Source organism: Haliotis asinina, chromosome 14 (assembly GCF_037392515.1).
Source record: "Haliotis asinina isolate JCU_RB_2024 chromosome 14, JCU_Hal_asi_v2, whole genome shotgun sequence".
NCBI classification, from domain to species: Eukaryota; Metazoa; Mollusca; class Gastropoda; order Lepetellida; family Haliotidae; genus Haliotis; species Haliotis asinina.
Genome location: NC_090293.1, coordinates 44,117,689 through 44,135,568, shown reverse-complemented (window position 1 = coordinate 44,135,568; position 17,880 = coordinate 44,117,689). Strand labels below are relative to the sequence as shown.

General features: G+C 39.2%; 1 protein-coding gene across 1 annotated transcript; it reads right to left on the bottom strand.

The window, feature by feature from the left end:
• Positions 1-7,399: 7,399 nt before the first annotated feature.
• LOC137261887 (galactose-3-O-sulfotransferase 2-like) lies at positions 7,400-15,184 on the bottom strand. The gene is made up of 3 exons (XM_067799692.1): positions 15,092-15,184; positions 13,395-13,457; positions 7,400-9,339 (listed from the first exon to the last, which is right to left on the bottom strand). Exons 1-3 carry the CDS (start codon positions 15,115-15,117, stop codon positions 8,103-8,105), a joined length of 1,326 nt encoding a protein of 441 aa, XP_067655793.1. The 5' UTR covers positions 15,118-15,184; the 3' UTR covers positions 7,400-8,102.
• Between the last annotated feature and the right edge of the window lie 2,696 nt (positions 15,185-17,880).

Here is a 17,880-nt window from a genome sequence, read left to right as displayed (position 1 = left end):
ATAAAGTATGAAATCTTCTGATCATAACTGTGATTGCCTTTCAGCTTCATCTGTAACATTAATTGTCCTCCATACTTGTCAGAAAAATGACAAGCTAGTCAGATATATGGCCAGATAAACAGGTCATGTCCATGGGAATTGCTGATACTTGTCAGAGACATGTCAAACTACTCACAAGTATGATCAGACAGGGAAACTGCTAGTCGTTCATGTGCCTATAAATACAGCAGGTTTACGAATGTCGTAACTCGCAGACTTCCACAAAGAAGTTCTCTTTCGCACGTTCCATAAGTTTATCGTACATTGACGACCGTCCTAACTCGGAGGCGTCCACAGGGAATTCTACGTTCGTACGTTCCGTAGAACGATCCGACTTTTACGACTGCCGTAACAAGGATTCCATAACGCATTCCACTTTCGTACTTTCAGTATTGGAAGTGTTAAATGTCGAATTTAGTGTCACGAAGGTCTTAACGTCTTCACAACAATCGTAACACTTAGACTGCTTTCTGAAATGATGTACTTGTAGGACATGCGTTCTTAGGCAGAATTACAATGTTTTTAAAACTTAATATTGCAAAAATCATTTTGAATTCTCAATTTCAACTTACTCGAACATCAGAACGCTTCGAACAAAGACGGCAGGATTCACTATAGTAGAAATGAGAATTCATACCGTGGCTTATTCACCTACGCAATCGGATGTTCCCGGTGACGTCATCAGCAACCACATCACTGGATCACGACTTCGTGCTGCAGGCATATGGGTCTACCGACCGCTGTGTGGAATGGCCTTGACCATGACCGCATCGTAGGAATCGTCTGCGGTGGTCATAACTACATCGCTGTTTATTGTTACAATGTCACTTTACTGATAAAACACGTGTATTGCAGTGCGCTGCAACATACACTTTCCATTTTATCAAAAAGGTCTTGTTCTTTTTATCTTACTGGAAGAAACACAACATGTGTACTTTCTTTTGTTCGCCAGTTTAGTGCCTGTATGGGGAATCGAACCCGGTTAGTCAGTATGACGAGCGAACGCTTTAACCACTGGTCTACCTCACCACCCAAGCTGGGGTAGGAACCACCACAGAAACGTCGCTCAGTGCAGTAAACAAGAAGTTCTCTTTGTTACTCACAAACTATAGAATCCACATCAAACAGTTCGACTAATGTGGGTGAGTCATGGACACAGCCTTGTGAATATAAACTATAAGCAGAAGAGAGTCCATTCTCTCGCCAGTTCATCGTAAGGTTTGATTTGAATACTCATGATCTTTAGGGCGTAAAATAGAAGATAATTGCCTCAGAGGTGATGGTAGTGTTTGCATTAACTCAAGACTTTACCTTTCACTTCTACTTATGTACTGTAGATTTTCCCATTTTCATATAGCCTTAATAACTTATTCATAGCTGACTGAACTAGGCCATAATGGTTCATTGCACATGGCAAACGTGGAGAAGTCATGGAGTGCAAACGTCAAGCCAGTATTTCTTCTTCTTAAACTTTCCGCTTCTTCGTTAATCTCACACGATAATCTTAATATTCATGCTCATATGAATAATATATTGAATATACGTAATACATATAAAATAAGTCCCGATAAAATTCTCGGACACGATATTCTACCCAGTTAACCCGTCCTATATCAGTCTTGTGAGAATGTGGTCAATAGGACAGATACCAGTACTTGTGTATGTGTTCAGTCTATACATGAAGCTGCCTTGGGCTCCAGCACTAGCAAAATGATCAGTGGAACAATGGAATGTGTGGACACTATGGAATGGTCGGGAACTGTATTCGGGAAAGGTTATGGCGGTCAACTCTAGATCGGCAGCAGCTAGAGGTTAGGTTCCAAATTCATCGAAGGTAGCACTAGCAGCAGCAGCTTAACGAAACACAAACATGATGATTCTGAGATCCAAATCGACGAATCCCGTCTCTGGCATAGTGACTTGAAGATCCATATCGGAATTGACCTCCCACGCTTGTCGTAAAAGTTGACTAACAGGGTTGGGTGTCAGACTCGCTGCCTTGCTTCATGTCTTCGTGTCCCAAATTAATAAATGAAGAGTTATTAATTAATAAAGAGTTCAAATTCTTAACAAAGTAGATTATGAATGAGCGTTGCGCCGTAAAGTAAAATTTACTCACTCACTCTTCAATCTAACATTTTTACAATTAAAACATGTGAAAATCTGAATTGTAGCGATATTGTGTCCAGGTGATGTTTTGACTAAGACTTTATATCACACGTTTAAATCATAAATTTGTATTCCCAAGTGTGTATTCTGTTTGAAGATTTAAACACACTTTTGGCGTGATTATGTCTAAAAAGTCTTGCATGTGTTTATACTCTGAACACATTTACAGTGTCAAGTTTGGAGTGGGGCAATTTAATTGTAAACCACGAACTGAGGACTATCAGGACTCAAAGCTACAGATCTAACCACGGGTATGAATAGAGCTGTAATATCATTATCGGATTGATCAGTGTAATAAATTGAGTCGCTTTAGAAGTATATATTGCTGTTGTGATTTTTCCCCTAGAAAAACATAGCAAATATGGATTGATGTACATCGCACGTACCAGTTGATAAGCGTAATGTCAATAGTATGTCAATAAAACGCAAATTAGCAGGACGGAAGATGATATACTAGTGTAGTGTCACTCTTTGCTGTCACTGACACATGTTGATAGGTGCTCACGCCTACGTCCAGTCGGTTACCCAGGGGTCATCAGGTCGTTATGGTCCATGGAGTATGGAGAGAATTCTGTATTCCTGTGGTGTGGAGATAATTCTGTATTCCTGTGGTGTGGAGATAATTCTGTATTCCGGTAATTTGAAGAGAATTCTGTATCCCTGTGATGTGGAGAGAATTCTGTATTCCTGTGATGTGGAGAGAATTCTGTATTCCGGTGATGTGGAGAAAATTCTGTATTCCTGTGGTGTGGAGAGTATTCTGTATTCCTGTGGTGTGGAGGGCATTCTGTATTCCTGTGGTGTGGAGGGTATTCTGTATTCTTGTTATGTGGAGATAATTCTGTGTTCCTGTAGTTAGAGCGTTCGCTCGTCATGCCGAAAACCAGGTTGGCATTTCCCACATGGGTACAATGTGTGAAGCCCATTCCATTTCGGGTGTCCCACACCATACTACTGGCATACTGGTCCAGGCGGCGTAAAACTAAACTCACTTTGATTGGAGAGAATTATCCTTCTGCACCCCTGCATACACCCCCCATCCCCACTTCAATGGATCTGCCTATAGAGCATTTTGTCTTCATCTTACAATGAAGTACTTGCCTTGGTTGTGCTTTCCATATTATGTTTTTCTTAAGAAGGAGTAGAAATTGTTCCCCGCATAACCGAAAATGGATTCCATGCTTGTCTTGAGAATATGGGATTGTTTACCTGTGGGTGTGACCTCGAGGTGTATTGTCATTCGTTGTTTTGACCACTGCTGTGAGTGACCAAGATCAGAACATGAATGCTGAAATACAGCTGACGGAACAGAGAGACTCATCACAAACATGTATTCAAAGTGGAATATATATGCCTAACAAAATCTGATGTTGTCAACACTTACTGATGAATACACGATTTATATATATGCTATCATTCGTTCAACAATGCAAATTTTCAAGCATGATGGGCAACTTTATAACTGACGTTACCGTTAGTTGATTTAAACCTCTAAATGTATACAGAGCCGCCATGGTGACAGCTGCAGGGATATTGCCATGTTGTTATCATAAATCTGTCGTGTGGTGAGATGTTCAGGTGTTCTGTTGTGAGATGTTCAGATGTTGTGTGGTGAGCTGTTCAGGTATCGTGTGATGAGATGTTTAGGTGTTCTGTTGTGAGATGTTCAGGTGTTGTGTTGTGAGATGTTCAGATGTTGTGTGGTGAGATGTTCAGGTATCGTGTGGTGAGATGTTCAGGTGTTGTGTGGTGAGATGTTCTGGTGTCGTGTGATGATATGTTCAGGTGTCGTGTGATGATATGTTCAGGTTTCACGTGGTGAGATGTTCAGGTGTTGTGTGATGATATGTTCTGGTGTCGTGTAGTGAGATCATAAGGTGTCATGTGGTGTGGTGTTCAGGTGTCATGTGGTGAGATGATACAAGCGTATCATGCAAGTTGCAAGTTGTATTCAGGTGCTATGTTGTGGGATGTTCAGGTGTTGTGTGGTGAGATGTTCTGGTGTCTTGTGATGATATGTTCAGGTTTCACGTGGTGAGATGTTCAGGTGTTGTGTGATGATATGTTCTGGTGTCGTGTAGTGAGATCATAAGGTGTCATGTGGTGTGGTGTTCAGGTGTCATGTGGTGAGAAGGTCTGGTATCGTGTAGTGAGATGTTGAGGTGCTGTGTGGTGAGATGTTCGGGTGTTATGTGGTGAGATGTTGTGATGTTGGTTTGTGATATGTGCTGGTGTCATTTGGTGAGCTGATCAGTTGTTCTGTTGTGATATGCCCTGGTGTTGTGTGGTGATATATTCAGGTGCTGTGTGGTTAGATGATCTGGTGTCATGTGGTGATATGTTCTGGTGTCATGTGGTGATATATTCAGGTGTTGTGTGGTGAGATGTTGAAGTGCTGTGTGGTGAGATGTTCTGGTGTCATGTGGTGAGATGTTCAGGTGTTGTGCGGTGAGATATTCAGGTGTCGTTTGACGATGTGTCGAGGTTTTATGTTGTAAAATGTTCATGTACTGTGTGGCGAGATATAGAAAGGAACTTACGAAATGTACACCTTGGAGATAATGTGCTGGGAACCGATTTTATGAGAGCTTCAAACAGTGCCGATTCCGCAAACACGGTGTCCATTTGCTGCCATAGCTTCGCGAGTATCCAAAAGAGCCACCCACAGGTTTACTCTCTCATGCGTCACGCATTCTGCGCCAGAGTAGTGTAGTTCACGAGTTTGCGACATGAGTTTAATTATGGTTTTAAGATACAGATATTTCATGCTATTTCTGTTCATCTTGTATATAAATATATTCACCTATTTGTCTTATTGTCCACGCTTAATGTTTCGATGTTGTAGACTGGTTGAACAGTTTTGAGTGGACTGTGTGCGAGTTTTACGCTGCTTTTAGCAATATTCCAGGAATATCGGGCGGGGTCATCTGAAATGGGTTTCACATATTGTACCCATGTAAGGTCATCGACGTGAAGAACGAATGCTTTAACCACTCTACCACCCCGCCGCCTCAAAACGAATCACGCGAAGAATCGTGCCAGACAAAAGATCTCCCCGTCTTCCGTTTAAAGGTTTGGTTTGGTTGATGTTCCAACTATATGTCAGTGGTCTTTTGAACATCAAGCCTGGACCAGACAAACTAGTGATCAACAGCATGAGCATCAATCTACGCAACTGGGATACAGAACAAAATTCAACAGAATTTAATTTCAGTAATAGGTCTCAAGCCCCAAATACCTACACATTAAGTGAATAAATAGAGCACATATACTGCATTTCATTACGATTTGTGTTTCCAGTCAACACAGTCTAAAAACAGAATTACATCTTTGAAGATATTAACATTTTCACTCTGTGAGATAGATATAGAATTAATACTTGATAGAAATTTACTGTAATATTTTAATATGCACTTCTCTCTTTTATGAGAACATGCAACACAGATATAAAACCCATGCCATTCATCTTCAACAGCAAAACTACGAGTATAAAATTACGATACCTAAATCGAGCATATATAACTTCTAAATATTGACTGATATCATTAATTACCAAGTAGATCTTTATATTTAATGAAGATTCGAATTACTTATAGCAGAAACAGCTACTACCTGAAGATGATTGCCAAAATTTGAATAGATTATCATGTAATCAAATAAATGATTTCATAAATATTTTGTGATAACCAATTTTTTAGCTTATCCAAACAAAACCAAATCAAAACTGAAAACAAATACATTTTAGTCGCCAAGGAAATTCGCCCAACACTGTCTAAAGGTAATATGATAAAATAACATTGTTTTGGTAATCTATTGTCAGGAATATATACAGTAAAATACTTTTATAACGAACTACAAGGGACCACTGAAATTAGTTCGTTATATCCGTAGTTCGCTATTCACGAAAATCCATCGAAAGAACAGTAAAACACACTATACAGTGCAACACATTCCTACTCAGTTTATTCGTACATTCATTCATTCATTCATACATTCGTTCATTCATTCATTCATATTACTTTCTTTTCATTACAAAGTCAGTAATCTTACACAGGTCACTCGTCACTACGCATTTGAAATTGAATATATCGTATTTTAAAAGTCACACGAGTATCAAAAGCTTCTGTCCACACTGTAGATGTCTACACCAGTATTTGACAGCAGGGGTTGTAAACATAAATTGTAGAGCTCTCATCCACATTCACCCAAGAACACATTGTTACAGGTGGATTTTCCAAGTTTCAAAACATATTTACAAAAGGATTCAACAGTATGATAGCAGGATATGCCCCATATTCCAGACACAGGTTTGATGATATCATACAATATTATCTTATATAAATATATACAATTATTAGTAGTAATGCCAAGTTTCCTTTGGATATGTTTAATGGAGATTATTGCGGAAATGCTCGCGATGCAAGACGAGATGTAGCAATGCTCCAATCTAATAAAGTGTATATCGTTCCTAGGTACGTATAAAATGATACAGTGTTTTTGCATTACCATTATGAGGGGCTATCATTTGCAAACACAATAATCTTGGTTTCCTTTAAATTCACAACCACACCCGCTTGCTTTTCAAAATTTACCAATTTAATCTTTTTTGCAATTGTGCACAGGTGTCATCTAGTGCTGAAACATCATTATCAAGTAAGTGAGTGAGTTTAGTTTTAAGCCGCACTCAGCAATATTCCAGTTATATGGCGGTGGTCTGCAGTAATCGAGTCTGGACCAGACAATATAGTGATCAACAGCATGATCATCGATATGCGCCAACGTGCGCGACATGTGCCAACCAAGTCAGCGAGCCTGACCACCCGATTCCGTTAGTCGCCTCTTACGCCAAGCTGACTCGCCTTTTACAGCAAGCATGGGTTGTTGAAGACTTATTCTGTCATTATCAAATATACCACAACAAAGACTGCTAATCAAAGAAGAAAGTGTAATACCTTGACCTCCCTCTTACTAAATTTGACTGCATAACTTTGGACACGATGACATGTGTCAACCAAGCCAGCAGGACTCACAACCCGATCCCGTTCATCGCCTCTAACGACAAGCATGGGCTACTGAAGATCAATTCTAACCCGGATCTTCACAGGTCCTCCGTGTTGAGGGGACAAGGGCTCTGGTCTAATGCTGAGCCTAACTAGTATGACTGTGCAAGAACCACCCGAACCCACTTTCCTGCATTCATTTGTTTTAATATGTAAGTAATCATACTGATACCTTTACAAAAGATGAATGATAAAGTGCATATTTACAATGTTTCCAATCCCATTCAGTGGACAGGGGCGTAGGTAGCTCAGTGGGACAGGGGGCAGCTGCTCTTTTAAGGTGGATGGCCATGGTGGTAATACCTCATAGAGTTCCATTATCAGTGGTTCCGTGCTCACTGTATTCATAGTCCGATCATACTGACGAATATGTCATTGTACCTATTTACGAACAAAAGCATTTGCCTCAAGCGACGCCAAATGCATCGAACTGTCATCATTTAAACACACAATGGAAATTAAATAAGACTCTAAAAGTTGCTGTGAGAATCAACACACGATCACAGAAACACAACAAATCCCCCCTCCCCAGAAAAAAACCCACAAAAAAGCAAAACAGACAAAAAACAAATAAAAAACAACAACAAAAAAACCAAAACAAAAAACAACAACAACAAAACAAAAAAAACAAAAAAAACAAAACAAAACAAAAAACAAAACAAAAAACAAAACAAAACAAAACAAAACAAAAAAACAAAATCAAAAACAAAAACAAAAAACAACAACAAAAAAACAAAAAAACAAAAAAACAAACAAACAAATAAACAAAAAAACAAACAAAAACAACAACAACACGTAATCAAACAAAAACACAAAGTCCAGACACCGTAATAATCAAAGAGGTATTGATTTCATAAAGTCAGTGTTAGTACCCAATCTTGCAAGGTCATTTTTCCGAAGGTTTTGTAGATAGGTCACAAACGGCATTTCTTCCATCCGAATTACTGCGCAGCCGCGCCGGTTAAGGGTGAACCCACGTGACCAGTTGCTAGGCGGAATCTCAAGCTGACGCTTTCTCTGCCAACGTGAACAGAAATTTGCAACGTTTTCTCGTAATGTCTTGAAATATTCCACTTCTTTCTGAAAATCAGGACCTTCTTTTTCGATTTGATTTTTGAGTCTCTTCAGTGCGAAATCGTAAAGTTTTTTATCTAAATTTGACACTTGATGAAAATTCATCATGTACTTTCCCTCGATTTGAGGAATCCTAGGCTTGAATCTCGCTTTGTTTTTAACTATGTACACCACATCCTTGAGACTCCAGTTGAGAAAACGCTTCACTAGGATAAGCGATTCGTCGAATTTCTCTGCAACCATTATAACTCGAAATGTTTTGTTGAGTGTTACCAAGTATTCTTCAAACAACGATTCGTTGTGGAAAAGTTGGACTGGAAACCCAAAGTCTAAGGCCATCCTGTTATTGGTCTGAGATTCCAATGGGTTTAATGGTTCCCATGCCATCGGATTCTCCAGGTACTTCATCATAATCTTAGATCCATGCCTTGCAGGAATTTGTTGAAGATATTTATGAGTGTGGGTGAATCTAAAATAATACACAGCTGAGATGAATCTTTGAAATGGTTCTCTCACAATACCGATGTATTCCGTGTCGGGTGGCAGATAAGAGGAGAATGATGTGTAATTAAAGATGGCATGGTTGCACAGAATGTCGAACTTTTTTCCTTTCGGCGGCGGGAGAATATTGGTCTTGTTAAGATGCTTGCCCTTTAGATAGTTACCCACTTTTGGAAGAATGATAATCAGTCCTCGTTCCTGAGCAAACCGGTATATTATGTTTAGGACGGTAGAGCTGGCCGCCTTATGTGTCTTGACGAAAACAATGTGATGTTTTTCTGGCGCGTTTTTTGCCTGATTCACTTTGTGAAAGGAAGGCTTTTGTCTTGATGGCGTAGAAGACGTAACCTTGCGCTCTGGACAGGAACAAGTAGGTTTAATGACTTGGCTCTGTCCACAAAGACGACGTATTATGTTCCGGTCAGCATCAGAGATGCGTGGTTGTTGAGTCCAGTACAAAAATGCTAACACGGAAACTGCGCCAAAACACACCAGTCTGAAACAGAAGTACAGTACTGGTTCACAGATACTAGAGGCACAAGCGATACATATCTGAACCAACCAACCAACCAACCAACGACCCAACCAATCTATCAGTCAGTGTTACGTCGCCACAAGTTAAAGGTGGTTTGTGTTAACGTATTTTAAGTTACTCTAACGTACTATTTAATGTCAACAGCTGAAAAGTTTACCCAGCAGTAAACTGGACATACGACACAAAGCACTTTAATGGTTATTCTTCAGTTTGCATGTGGTATTGGTCAACTAAGATAAATAGTGAAGAAAGAATATCACGACTCCGAACACCTCTACCAGATTACGATAAAGGCGAAGATGTTTGTACAAACAATTTAAGTCACATCTTCAAGGTATAGTCAGTCATATTTCCTGTATATATGGTCTTTTTAATCAACTTATAACTGCTTATTATATATGTCGCAATATAATTTCTGACTCGACCAAATCACTAGTTCATTCGGCAGTAATGCGTAATGGTTGAACAAGGGTTTTGCTTACTATGTCATCGTATACTGATGCGTTGACCAATACTCATGCTGCTGATCACTGGATTGTCTGGTCCAGACTCGATTATTTACAGACCGCCGCCATATAACATGAATATTGTTGTTGCGTTAACTAACAAGCAAGTAAACAAACATGAAATCAATAATTCACCTAATGTCTCTGATCAAGAGAAAGTGGTACACACTGGCAGTTTTCGAACCAGGTGTTAATGCAGTTGACAACTGAAACGCACGACAGAGAAACTTTGAACTACAAAAAGACAGACCCAGTTATATCACTGAAAGCAACGATAAAAGTACACAACGCTGATAATAGAGCTGGATGTAACAACTGCCGCTTTGCCCAGTCACCGATAACCAAGGCCACCCGGCCTTGACCTTTGATGAAGCAAGTACATCGATGAACGGTCAATTCCAGCAATGTGGATCACTAAGGCCGTCATGTTCATCTTCAATATCATATTTCTATACAATGTAAGATACAGTATATTTCCTGTGACACATTTTAAGACACAACGCACATGGCCGGAAAATTCCAGTCTACAACTCCGCTAAACTTGGTAAGGGAACTGAATTGAGACGTTTATTTTTACGCCGCACTCAGCAATATTCCAGCTATATGGCGGCGGAAAAGGGAAACTGATTCAAATGGTTCACTGAAAATCAGTAAAGACACCTGGTGTTCCTGAAAGAGTAAGCATGTTCAGACTTACATAGATAACACAGAACTCAGTTGCAAGTTGCGATCTGTGAAGATCCGTGTTAGAATTGATCTTCAGTAGCTCATGCTTGTCGTGAGAGATGACTAACGGGATCGTGTGGTCAGGTCAGGTTGATGTCCTCGTATCTCATTTGCGTAGATCGTTGATCACTGGATTCTCTCTCTAGATGCGATTATTCACAGACCACCGCCACGGCTGGCATATTGCTGAGTGCGGTGTGCAACTAGACTCATTCAGTCAGTTGCAGTTTGTGAGTACGTGAGTGAGTTTAGTTTTACACCACCATATAGCTGGACTATTGCTGAGTGCTGCGTAAAATAAACTCACTGACTCATTTGCAGTTTACAATAAAAACAGTAAATGTCTGCAACGGCTGTTATTTACCATGCCCCTATGGCGTCATCGAATGTCAGCCATGGGTGCTTTCAGTTTTGCGAAGAAGAGGAGTTCAGAACCTGGGGCTCCTTTCACAAAGCAACCTTTACTAAGGCTAACCTTCACTCTCATTCTTTAACACTGCACTAAGGTTACCTTAAAGCAACCTTTACTAAGGTTAACCTTAACTCCCATTCTTTTACACTGCATTAAGGTTACCTTAAAGCAACCTTTACATGGGTTAACCTTAGCTCCCATTCTTTAACACTGCACTTAGGTTACCTTAAAGCAACCTTTACTAAGGTTAACCTTAACTCCCATTCTTTAACACTGCACTTAGGTTACCTTAAAGCAACCTTTACTAAGGTTAACCTTAACTCCCATTCTTTAACACTGCACTTAGGTTACCTTAAAGCAACCTTTACTAAGGTTAACCTTAGCTCCCATTCTTTTACACTGCACTTAGGTTACCTTAAAGCAACCTTTACATAGGTTAACCTTAATTCCCATTCTTTTACACTGCACTTAGGTTACCTTAAAGCAACCTTTACTAAGGTTAACCTTAGCTCCCATTCTTTTACACTGCACTTAGGTTACCTTAAAGCAACCTTTACTAAGGTCAACCTTAGCTCCCATTCTTTAACACTGCACTTAGGTTACCTTAAAGCAACCTTTACATAGGTTCACCTTAACTCCCATTCTTTAACACTGCATTAAGGTTACCTTAAAGCAACCTTTACTAAGGTTAACCTTAACTCCCATTCTTTAACACTGCACTTAGGTTACCTTAAAGCAACCTTTACTAAGGTTAACCTTAACTCCCTTTCTTTAACACTGCACTTAGGTTACCTTAAAGCAACCTTTACTAAGGTTAACCTTAACTCCCATTCTTTTACACTGCATTAAGGTTACCTTAAAGCAACCTTTACTAAGGTTAACCTTAACTCCCATTCTTTTACACTGCACTAAGGTTACCTTAAAGCAACCTTTACTAAGGTTAACCTTAACTCCCATTCTTTAACACTGCACTAAGGTTACCTTAAAGCAACCTTTACTAAGGTTAACCTAAACTCCCATTTTTAACACTGCACTAAGGTTACCTTAAAGCAACCTTTACTAAGGTTAACCTTAACTCCCATTCTTTAACACTGCACTTAGGCTACATTAAAACAACCTTTACTAAGGTTAACCTTAACTCCCATTCTTTAACACTGCACTTAGGTTACCTTAAAGCAACCTTTACTAAGGTTAACCTTAACTCCCATTCTTTTACACTGCACTTAGGTTACCTTAAAGCAACCTTTACTAAGATTAACCTTAACTCCCATTCTTTTACACTGCATTAAGGTTACCTTAAAGCAACCTTTACTAAGGTTAACCTTAACTCCCATTATTTTACACTGCATTAAGGTTACCTTAAAGCAACCTTTACTAAAGTTAACCTTAACTCCCATTCTTTAACACTGCACTAAGGTTACCTTAAAGCAACCTTTACTAAGGTTAACCTTAACTCCCATTCTTTAACACTGCACTAAGGTTACCTTAAAGCAACCTTTACTAAGGTTAACCTTAGCTCCCATTCTTTTACACTGCACTAAGGTTACCTTAAAGCAACCTTTACTAAGGTTAACCTTAACTCCCATTCTTTAACACTGCACTAAGGTTACCTTAAAGCAACCTTTACTAAGGTTAACCTTAACTCCCATTCTTTTACACTGCACTAAGGTTACCTTAAAGCAACCTTTACATGGGTTAACCTTAGCTCCCATTCTTTTACACTGCACTAAGGTTACCTTAAAGCAACCTTTACTGAGGTTAACCTTAACTCCAATTCTTTAACTCTGCACTAAGGTTACCGAGATCTAAGGCTACCGAAGTCTAAGGTAACCTTAGTGTAGTGTTAAAGAATGGGAGATAAGGTTAACCTTAGTAAAGGTTGTTTTGTGAAAGGAGCCCCAGAACCAGAACCATTGTTTCAATACAGCATGGACAGCATGGCTTATTGTCGTAGAACTTACAAACAGTTACAGGATAATCGATCCCGATTTCTGTTATATGTGCGATTGTAAGCAGTTAATTAATTGTCGATAAATACAATTGTTGTATCATACACTGATACCTGCACACGCTCACACATACGCACACGCTCACACATACGCACATGCGCACACACGAACATGGACTCCCTTTACTCCTGAGGAATGACGTACTGAAGCCGAAGTTCATCGCTTCGTAAACTGATCAGACGCCTTTGTTGGTGGCTTCCGTTTGATGTGCACTGGAGTTTAAAAAAAAAAAAAAGAAAAAAAACCCCCTCGTTTCTATTTCAGGTCACACAGACCTTTTCATACCTGAATTTGTAACACAGAATCTGCAACTGTGAATTATTCAAATCACATAATTAAAATTACAGGATGACTTAAACGTACCTTATCATGAACCGTTTTGAAATCAAGGAAGAGATTCTGTACTTTTTCGCCATTATAAGATCGCTGAAATATAATTGAAAAAGACAAGTAACTAATGTTGGATTTCACTCGGATATATTTCACTCACTTCACTATGTGTTACTTTAACGTGTTTACTTGGCATTTAGTGAGTGAGTGAGTTTACGCCGCACTCAGGTATAGTCCAGCTGTAAATGATCGAGTCTGGACCAGATAATCCAGTGATCAACAGCTTGAGCATCGATCTGCGCAACTGGCAACCGATGACATCTGTCAACCAAGTCTGCGAGTCTGACCACCCGATCACGTTGGTCGCCTCTTACGACAAGTAGAGTCAACTTTTATTGGTTGCTGAAGGCCTATTCTACCTGGACCTTAACGGGTACTTGGTATTTACTCCCGCCCATGCAAACATGTACAGCAGCAATATGAAACATAATGTGGCCGCACACTGGCTAGGTACCTTTTCAAAGCGTTATCATGGCAGTTATGCAAAGGGACAGACAGGTCGAGAAGCAATTGCACAAGTGCCGACAAAGTTATTTATATTCATTAACTTGTGTATACCTGGCTGTCCCTTTCTTACCGCTCGTAACAAAAAGTGAACTGTGTCAGTATTTCAATGTTTGATTGTTAAACAACCTTTTAGGGTATAAATTCTGCGAAAAATACCACAGAGTCGGTGTGGTATTTTGATTGTGATCAGCGTTTCACTAAGTGTTTTATGTTTATAAGTTTTCGAGTTAGACTGCAATTCATTCGGACCGCTTTTGAGCTTAACGGACTATAATACCAGGGATAATCTACAACCTCTTAGATTCTGCCTGATAATACACATACCTAAAACACATGCCTAAGTGTTCGTATTTGTTTGTTTTGTCAAAAAATAAATATTAATCTATTACAAAGTTCCGAACTGTTGATAACAGCAGGGGACTCTGATGGTAACAAATAAACCCATTCAAATTAAAGAGAAGCCCAAGTGAGTTGGGAGATTTGGGATCTAAACCTGGGGAAATCTAGACTTGCTTAATTTAGGACTTGACTATTGCAGGAAGGGCCGGACGGAAAATATTGTGTTTCATAGACTGTGAGGCAACATTGTTGAGAAGGCTAGGCTGTAGGGAAATAATGTGTTCAGATGTACAGTTGACACCGCATCCCAAGTGATATTTGACAGACATCTATGAAAGTGACAATTGAGCTCATCTCGTGGGTTTGGGGGTTTAGGGTTGGGGAAGCACAGAGGGGTATATTGTTACTACGGTCTTGTGAAGTTTACGTTATTTTGTTGAATCTTGGACAACAGTTTCCCATAAAACGGAACTCCATAGAGCTGGTTGCAGTGTTGTTAATGACAATACAGATATCGAAATATAAACCCATCTAGGGACAGTCAAATGTCCCTATAGCTGTCGGTATCAACTCACCGCACAAGGGTCAGTAAGAAAGACCGGGGTTGGGTGGGAGGGGATAGGCTATCATTCCGGTTGGGAAGAAATCAGATATGATATGTCTTTCCTCCACTAGCTGCCCCGTGCTATGGAAAAGCACCGCCACTTTGCACCTGATAAAATGGAAAAGTCATATCTGGATTACAGTAGAAGAGCCATATAATTTTGCAAACTGCCTACAGCAATGCTAAAGTCATCATAACATCCTACTTTAGTCGAACTTACTTCTTGTAATAGGACCATAAGCCCATCCGACATGGACGCCTTCACAGGTCGCCGTTGCTCTCCTTCAGCACCGGACACCATACGAGTGAATACATCAATGGAAACTTCCCGAAAGCCTTCATATCTCTGTCGGAAGATAACCGGGCATACATGAGAGCTGTTATCATATGTTATCTCGTGTTTGGATGATATCACTAAGCCCTAGTGCAGGACATTGTTGTAAATAAGCTATCACTCTGAGCTTACCGCGGCTCAGTGAAACAATGCAACACTCGGTTTGATCGTGAGGTCTGTCCTATGCCAGTGTGGTTTCAAGTGAGTGAAATTAGTTTTGGGCCGCCTTCAGCGATATTCCAATAATATCACTGCGGGGAACATCAGAAATCACACATTGAATCCTTCTTGGGAATCGAATCCGTACCTTTTGCGTAACGAGCGAACGTGTTAATCACTAGGCTACCCGACTGCGGGTGATCGTTTCTGAGCGTAACTGTGATCGATGCAACGTAGACCATTAGCAGTTTGCATTTATAACATAATCATAGATAAAGGACCACCCATTTTTTAAATAGTTTCTTTTATATGCTTGAAAGCATATAATGGAGATTTGGGACATGTAACATACTCTGATTAAAATAATAATAAGAAAATATAAGTTTGGTAACAACTTACTTGGAATATTGGACGATTGCACACAACGTAACATCACCAATGTGGAAAATATGATTGCCATGACTGTCAAGATCACAGATGATTTTGTTGATATTAATTAGATAATGGTACTTTATATTATATACTATATATCGATTTATTTGACTTTTCTACTTTGATGGGATGTTAGCTACTTTCCGGTAATATTATCTGACAGTGGATATGAGGAGAGGGTTGGCTGTCATAAAGCCACAGGAAGTTACACTCGGTATTGACCTTGAATCATGTAAGACACGCAAGATGACATTTGTAGTGTAGCTAGGGTACGGGAAGAAGAAGAAGAAGAAGAAGAAGAAGAAGAAGAAGAAGAAGAAGAAGAAGAAGAAGAAGAAGAAGAAGAAGAAGAAGAAGAAGAAGAAGAAGTTTATTCTCATAAATCACATGACGTGACATAGAGAACATACCGAGAACATAATGATTTACAATATGTACAGTATGGTTTGTGCAAGTCAACAATAAAAAGAAAATTACAATTTTGCACTATGGTAGTATCATTTGCACAGACATAAGCTTAATATATTAAGGTAATTTCAAAGTGAGTGGTTTATAATATGATTTCATTATTGAGATGAATTTATCTAATGAAGGATTCTTACAAAAGTACCTAGGCAGATATTTATTTCTTAGCGAGACAAGACAAGACGAGACAAGCTCATGTCTTGCAAGACATGAGCATATTAGAAGGAAGTGGTATTCATCGCCCACTGCATCATTACATAGTGTGCATTTCCTATCAGAAACAGTGATACTAGTCCATCTTCCAGTTTCTATAGGTAATCTGTGGTTAGCTGTCCTGACGCGTGTATACCACATTCTAAGATCTGGAGGCAGTTCCAGAAGATTGGGATTTAGATTAGGTACTTCTTTATAAAGAATGTAATATTTGCCTTTTGGGGAAGCATTTGCTATTGCATCCCATGACTGATAAAACTGATCAATGAGAACCCGTTTAACATTAGTTTTTACAACATTTGGAGAAACAATAGACTTTGACATCCATACAATTTTAAAAGCCAGTATCCCGTAAGATATTTTCTATTGCCGAAAGTAAGCTAAACGTATAATTAGGACAGGCTGACTTCAGGGTATACATGTGAGAGTATATTTTGGATGACAGTGGGATGTGGGAGTAATAGTATTTTACACCAATGAGAAAGCATTCGCATTTTATAGAGATATCTAGCGGGTATCGGCCCAGCTCGCTGTGTACCATGTAATCAGGAGTTGTCATTTTAACCTTAAGAATGTATTTACAAAACTTTAGATGGAGACGTTCTATGATCTGTGCATTTTCGTATCCCCATACTTCTGAGGCATACAGTAATATGGGTTGTACAATTTGGTCAAACAGTTTTAACTGGCAGTCTAGTGGCATATCTAACATTCTTATTTTTCGCGATACTGCATACATGGCTCTGGAAACTTGGGCATGAAGTCGTTTAATACCTTTACAAAAACGTCCCTTATTGTTAAACAAAATACCAAGATAAATGTATTCTTTTACAACCTCAATATTTTCATCATCAAGTTTGAAGAGTGGACATTTTTTACAACTTCCTTTGGAAAATATTACAGCCTTAGTTTTTGATATATTAACATTCAGTTTCCATGTTTTGTAGTATTCTGAGAAAATATTTAATGCATGCTGAAGATCATCACTTGATTCTGCAAGTATTACAGTATCATCTGCGTGCAACAGGAAAACAACTTAATGTACGAACCGATATGATCTTCAAACATAATCCGAGTTGACTTCAAACTAGTAAAGTTGTGTTCAGCAAAGAAAGATTCTAGGTCATTCAAATATAGAGCAAACAGAAATGGCGATACATTTTCACCCTGTCTCACACCAACATCACAGGAAAAGAAAGGGGATTCGATTCCCTCAAATACAATACAGGATTTTATGTTTTGATACATGTTGCGGATAACTCGAAAACATTTTCCATCAATATTATTTCTAATTATTTTTAGCCAGAGACCATAGCGCCAGACAGTATCAAATGCTTTACGAAAGTCGATGAAAACACAAAACAGTTTCTTCCTCATATTTTGATATATCTCTACCAGAGCTTTAA

Excerpts from the sequence above, each read along its gene's own strand:
- LOC137261887 (XM_067799692.1), bottom strand. The coding sequence starts at position 15,117 with ATGGGCTTATGGTCCTATTACAAGAA. Across the intron at positions 13,458-15,091 it reads TTATGGTCCTATTACAAGAA|CGATCTTATAATGGCGAAAA; the intron begins GTAAGTTCGACT and ends ATTATATTTCAG. Across the intron at positions 9,340-13,394 it reads TCAAAACGGTTCATGATAAG|ACTGGTGTGTTTTGGCGCAG; the intron begins GTACGTTTAAGT and ends CTTCTGTTTCAG.